Below are 6,000 nucleotides of genomic sequence, written 5' to 3'. Positions count from 1 at the left end.
GCGCCCGCCTGACCCTCGAGGGGGTCGCTGTTGCCTCGCAGATCCCTCCCTCGCTCCCTGCCTGCGTCCCTCCCTGCCGCTCTCGCCGCGTCCGCCTTTTGTTCGCGGAACCGCGCGCCCCCGAGCCGAGGCGGCGGGGCGGGGAGCTGGCGGGGCTGCGCGGGGGGCGGGCCGCGCCGGGCGGAGCCGGGGCCCGGGCCGCAGCCGGACTCGGAGCCCGAGGGAGCGATCGGCGTGCGGGCGGCGGGGGCCCGGGCGCGCTCCGGGGGCGCGGCGAGGCCGAGGGGGCGGGCGCCGGGCGGAGCCGCAGCCGGAGCCGGGGCGCCTGGAGGCGGTCGGGCCGCACTCTCCGAGCGCAGAGCAGCGGAGAGACCGCGCGGCGGGGCTTGGGGCGGGGACGCGGTGTCGGGGCCGAGGTGGGCCGAGAGCAGCCGCAGCCCCAGCGGCCGGAGCCGCGCCGGGTCCCTCCCCAGGGACGTCGAGGCCGGGCGGGCCTGGGCCATGCGCGCAGCTCGCTGAGGCCGAGGGAGGCCGCGATGGAGGCGCCGGCGGCCGAGCCCCCGGTCCGGGGCTGCGGTTCCCAGCCCGCGCCTGCACCCGCGCCTGCCCCGGAGAGGAAAAAGAGCCACCGTGCGCCGTCGCCGGCCCGGCCCAAAGACGTGGCCGGCTGGTCGCTGGCTAAGGGCCGCCGCGGCCCAGGCCCGGGCTCAGCAGTCGCCTGCAGCGCCGCGTCCTCCGCACGGCCGGACAAGAAGGGGCGCGCAGTGGCTCCCGGGGCGCGGGGCGCGGGTGTGCGGGTGGCCGGGGTCCGCACCGGGGTCCGTGCCAAGGGCCGTCCGCGCCCGGGTGCGGGGCCGCGACCGCCACCGCCGCCCCCCAGCCTCACGGATAGCAGCTCGGAGGTGTCGGACTGCGCGTCGGAGGAGGCGCGCCTGCTGGGCCTGGAGCTGGCGCTGAGCAGCGACGCCGAGTCCGCGGCCGGGGGCCCGGCGGGGGTCCGTACGGGGCAGCCGGCCCAGCCCGCGCCCTCTGCGCAGCAGCCCCCGCGGCCGCCCGCCTCCCCGGACGAGCCGTCGGTGGCCGCATCGTCGGTGGGCAGCAGCCGCTTGCCGCTCAGCGCCTCGCTTGCCTTCTCCGACCTCACCGAGGAGATGCTGGACTGCGGGCCCAGCGGCTTGGTGCGGGAGCTGGAGGAGCTGCGCTCGGAGAACGACTATCTCAAGGTGGGGGCGCCCGGGTAGAAAGGGAGGCCGCAGGGGTCGCCGGCTGTCACAGTCCCGCGGGCCTGAGGCACCAGCCGGCCCTCCTTCCCACTGAACAATCCGGAGAAAGGGGCCCAAGCCCTCTGGGGACCACTCTGAGGTGGATCTGGGGCTCCCTCATTCCCCCCGCCCCCTCTCAACTTTATTTGGGAAGCGCGCTCCTGAAAAAGACCTTGGAACTGGCTACAGGGCCCTAACCTGGGAGCGGGGACTTGAGAAAGCTTTGGAGCGTTCTGGGAGGCGTTGCTGAGGTGGGGGTGGGTAGCCAGGGAAGGGATGGATCTCTGCCTTCAGCTGCCCAGAACCTCCACGCCCAGGCTCTCCTTCTTGGGACGGGATTGATAGACACCGCCGCCAGGGAAACCTGTGGCCATCCCCTGCCCAGGAAAGGCCTGAATGCCATCCTGAGTCGTTACCCAGGGCTTTCCCGGGCGCAGGCCTGTCTCTGCCTGCCTTTCTGGGCGGGTCCAGTTTGAAAGCATGACATCTGGGAACATCCCCTTGGCTGGAGTCCACTTCCGCCCAGCCTAACGGTCCCACAGCCTGGAGGATGATGTCGTGGGAGAACCGGTTCAGAGGCAGCTTCCTAAATCCCAGGACAGTGTCATTTGCCCTCCCTGGGGCAGACCTTGTGCACACAGCAGCCCCGTTGGCCCCTCGTGGCCAGTGCCTTTTCATGTTCGCAGTGAGAGGAGGGCAACTGCCCACCTGGAACAGGACTTCCCTGTGGCCATGTGGGGACCCTAGGGCTTCTCCCAGACAGCAGGCTTTGCCTTTGCTTTTTCAGTGGACATGAGCACCTACTGGGTGCCAGCCAGGCTCCATCTGCACGCTTCCGGGTGCCATGGCAGCTTTAGGGACAGCCCAGCTTGCACGTGTTGACCTCTCCCTGGGAGGCTGGAAGCTTCCTGAGCTCTCCTGCCGCTGGCTGGGCACGGTTTTGGAGGAGGCTGAAATGTTGCGGACTCTTGTCAGTGGATGATGGCCTGGCACAACACCCAGAGTGCCCCTGGCTGTGGAGCTCACAGCATGCTGCTGGTTTATGTCTGCTCTGCAGCACTTAGCTTTTAACTTTTTCTTGTGGCTCTTCTGGCCAAATGGGCTTCTCCCTCATTAGAGTGTTGGTGTCTTGCTCAGCTATGTCTCTGTCTCCCCATTTTCCCCGGGATCTGCTCTCCAGCCTGAGTTCTGTAAATGCTTGTAGTATGGAAGGACAAGGTCTGTCTGAATCAAGAGACACCTTTCCCCAAGCCAGGCCTCAGTCTCCTCATCTGTTAAATGGGAGGATGTCTTCCCAAGGGCCCGGTTCAGTGTTGGCAACTGGGAGTTCAGTCGGCTCTTTTGAGTCTTCAGAAGCCGGTGGTAAGGAGAGGGCAAGTGGAAGGTGAGGAGGAGGAGGGAGGTGATGAGCCAGGACAAGGGTCTTTTGCTCCTGCCCTCTTGGTGCTCAGAGCTGCTTCCAGTGAGTGCTGCCTGAATTGGCCTTAACCGACACTCTGAGTTCCTCACCCCTGCCTCCCGGTTCCTGCTACTCACTCTGGTGAAGGGGGATGGGTTGCAGAGCTTTGCTTCAGGGCTCCTAGGCACCCATCCCCATGGGCTCCTGTCCATCCCAGGAAGTCATCAGGCTCTGACCCAAAGTCCGTTTGAGGCACCCATGACTGTTTAAAGGGGAAAACAGTCCCAGGAGGCTGGGGGTGAGCCCGGGATCTCAAAGGGGCTGGGGCCCAGCTGGGGACATCCCACGTTTGGGCCAACATGGAACCGTAATTTCCACCATTCATTCAGTGGCTCAGGCTTCGTGCTGCTGTTGTATCTGGGGTCTGTCGCTTCCTGACGGCGTGATCTTTGGCAAGTTACTTAAAGGCCCTGGACCTTTGCTTTCTCATTTGTAAAAATGAGACAGTAACACGCTTTCCAACCTCAACGGTTAAATGAGCTGATTCCTGCAAACACCATTAGAGCACCTGGTATGTAGTAAACCTCTGATCACTGCTCTTGTCAGAGGCATGGGACACGTTTCCATGTGCACCCAGCCTGTTCTCTTGTGCATTCTGTGAGGGCAGAATAGATCCTCTTCATCACCCAAGGCAGGCTGGGCTCTTTCTCCTGGCCCCTCATTGGTTCATTCGGCAGCTGTTTATTTAGAACCTGCCGTGTGCTAGGGCAGATCTGGGATACAGCTGTGGAGAAGGGAGGATGAGGTGTCTGTTTTCATAGAGCTTTGGGGGAGACCAGAATTAAACAATAGTCATACAAGAAATCACAACACAGATCATAATGAGGGTGAAGGGGACAGTTTGCCAGGAGCACATGAAGGTGGGGGCTGGGGTGCACAGGGAGGCTGAGAGCTGCAGGATGCTGTGGAGCCAACTGAGTGAGGGGCTGGAGTAAGAAGATTTCAGGCTAAGGGAAATTGGAATGCTCGTTGAGTTCAAGAACAGCGCTAAGGCCAGAGAGGGGAAGGAGTGTGGGTAAGAGAGGAGAGCAAGGCCAGCCCATGCCACTTCTCACTGTGTACATTTGGGTTAGCCCCTTAACTTCTCTGGATATCTGTTTATCCCAGCCTCCAGCCTCACAGAGGCAGGGTCAAAATCCAGAGACTGAATGTGGACCATAAATAGAGGGGTTATTACTGGAGGTGTTGTGTTGTTTATTCCACAGATGGGAAAACTGTGGCCAGAGTGGGTCCCAGAGCAGGGTCGCTAGGCTGCCAGGGCTTGGAGTAAGCATGTGTTAGACTCTTGATGTGTTTTCTGCCTTTCTGGACTACTTTGCCTCTAAGATGCAGAAACTGAGTACAAGGGAAAGGACTCCAAATCCCCAGTATGTCCCCTGCAGGAGCAGAGTTGAAGGAGGTCCCACCAGGTCTGGTGGGTGGCCCTGCTCAGGCTTACCTCCCCCTTGTAGGGGTCACTGGGAACTGTCAACTGCGAAGGACTGTGATCTCCAGTCTGGTATGGTCTGCTCTGGGGTCCAAGTGAGGAAAGCATAAATCGGGCAACTCTCTCCCAGTGAGAAGATAGAAGGAGCTTCTACAGAGAAGGTAGTGAGCTCACTGTCACTTTAATTATTCCGAGAGAGGCGGGATGACCTTGCATGCTTGGATAAAGATAGAGGGTTTGTGGAATGATTGCTTGAGAAGGGTTCAGAGGGAGATTGATGTGGTGGCTGCAGTTGAGCTGCCTGACCTTGGGTCCCTTCTAGCCAAGGAAGTCTGAAGGTTATTAACTACTGAGGTGCCAGGATTCTAAGATGCAGCTTTAGCTGCCGAGCAGACACGTCACCTGTGACCTTCAAAGACCCGGTGATCTGAGGTCTTCCAGCCTTTCATCACCACTAACCATTAAGCACGTACCATGTGGCCAGAACATGTAGGAACCCACTGGGTGTGGATGGAGGAATCTGAGAGTTGGAGCCTGAAGACCTGACTTTGAAACCTGACTCTCCCGTTTACTGTGTGGCCATGGGCAAGTTACCTGGCTTCTCTGAGCTGCTTTTTTTCTCATCTGTATAATAAAGGTGATGGGGCCTGGCGCAGTGACTCACGCCTGTAATCCCAGCACTTTGGGAGGCCAAGGCGGGCGGATCATCTAAGGTCGGGAGTTCGAAACCAGTCTGGCCAACGTGGCGAAACCCCATCTCTACTAAAAATACAAAAATTACCCAGGCGTGGTCGTGGGCGCCTGTAATCCCAGCTACTCAGGAGGCTGAGGCAGGAGAATCACTTGACCCTGGGAGGCGGAAGTTGCAGTGATCCGAGATGGCGCCACTGCACTCTAGCCTGGGCAACAGAGTGAAACCCTTGTCTCAAAAAAAAATAAGTAAAGGTGATGGAACCTGCCTGGACAACCTCATACGATTGTCATCAGGAATCAGGGAAGTGTGAATAGACAAGAAAACATTTTGCAAGCAGTGAACCCAAGTCGCCTGAGGAATTGTTATTATTCGTAGCCAATGGGCAGACAGGATGTCTGTGTCTTCATTCTTGGAGGAACTGGGAGAATGCAGGAGGGTGGATTTCCTTAGTTTTAGAATGTTAATACATCAGTAGCTGCCCCAGAGAGAACGGAAAGGTGTGATCACCTTCCCTGCCGTGTGTGTGTGTGTGTGTGTGTGTGTGTGTGTGTGTGTGTGTGTGTATTCCCTCGGTGATTCTAGATGTGAGTGAAGTGCAGCCTGTGTGTGTGTGTGTGTGTGTGTGTGTGTGTGTGTGTTTTCCCTCCTTGGTGATTCTAGATGTGAGTGAAGTGCAGCCAGTCTAGATGTCAGCTCAGAAGGGCCTGGAGGAAGCACCTAATCCATCCCCACTTGCCATTTTACAGATCAGTAAATGGAGGCTCTAAATTACATAGCCAGGATTCCAACCCAGGTTTGTCTAACTCTGGGCCTGTTCTTTCTGCAGTGTGACCAGAGCAGTGGGCTTTTGGTTGCTAACTAGCGTGTCTAGGCTGAGACACATTTGGTGAGAGGAATCCTGTCATGGGCCAGGCTCTAGGCTAAGGCATGCCGGGGGCCCGGAGCCTGGGGGAGGTGGGGGTTAGTGGAGGATGTTTGTGTGTGCATGTGTGTGAGATTGTTCCTTCTTCTGTAACATGGGGGACAAGCACGCCCGCCCAGGGCCGTGAGGACCCTTTTCAATGTGAGGACGCAGATGGAGTGCACAGTGAGTGTTAGTGTGTCCCAGTCATTGCCGATCCCTTATCCGTTCCTCCAGGCATTCATTCATTCATTCAAC

General features: G+C 59.2%; 1 protein-coding gene across 3 annotated transcripts in view; it reads left to right on the top strand.

Annotated features, from left to right (window-relative positions):
* Window positions 1-295: 295 nt before the first annotated feature.
* The window catches only part of MTCL2 (microtubule crosslinking factor 2), an 86,108-nt gene continuing 80,403 nt past the window's right edge, over window positions 296-6,000 (top strand). For all 3 annotated transcript variants that reach the window (XR_008622307.2, XM_057300853.2, XM_034947126.4), the window contains exon 1: window positions 296-1,223. Coding sequence is in view for 2 of the 3 variants with exons in the window: in XM_057300853.2 (XP_057156836.1) it covers window positions 537-1,223 (687 nt within the window). In the remaining variant the exon portion in view is untranslated. The remainder of the gene's footprint in view (window positions 1,224-6,000) is intronic.

The sequence above is a fragment of the Pan paniscus genome, chromosome 21 (assembly GCF_029289425.2).
Source record: "Pan paniscus chromosome 21, NHGRI_mPanPan1-v2.0_pri, whole genome shotgun sequence".
NCBI classification, from domain to species: domain Eukaryota; kingdom Metazoa; phylum Chordata; class Mammalia; order Primates; family Hominidae; genus Pan; species Pan paniscus.
The sequence above is the reverse complement of the archived record's forward strand: the minus strand, read 5'-3'. Positions and strand labels throughout refer to the sequence as shown.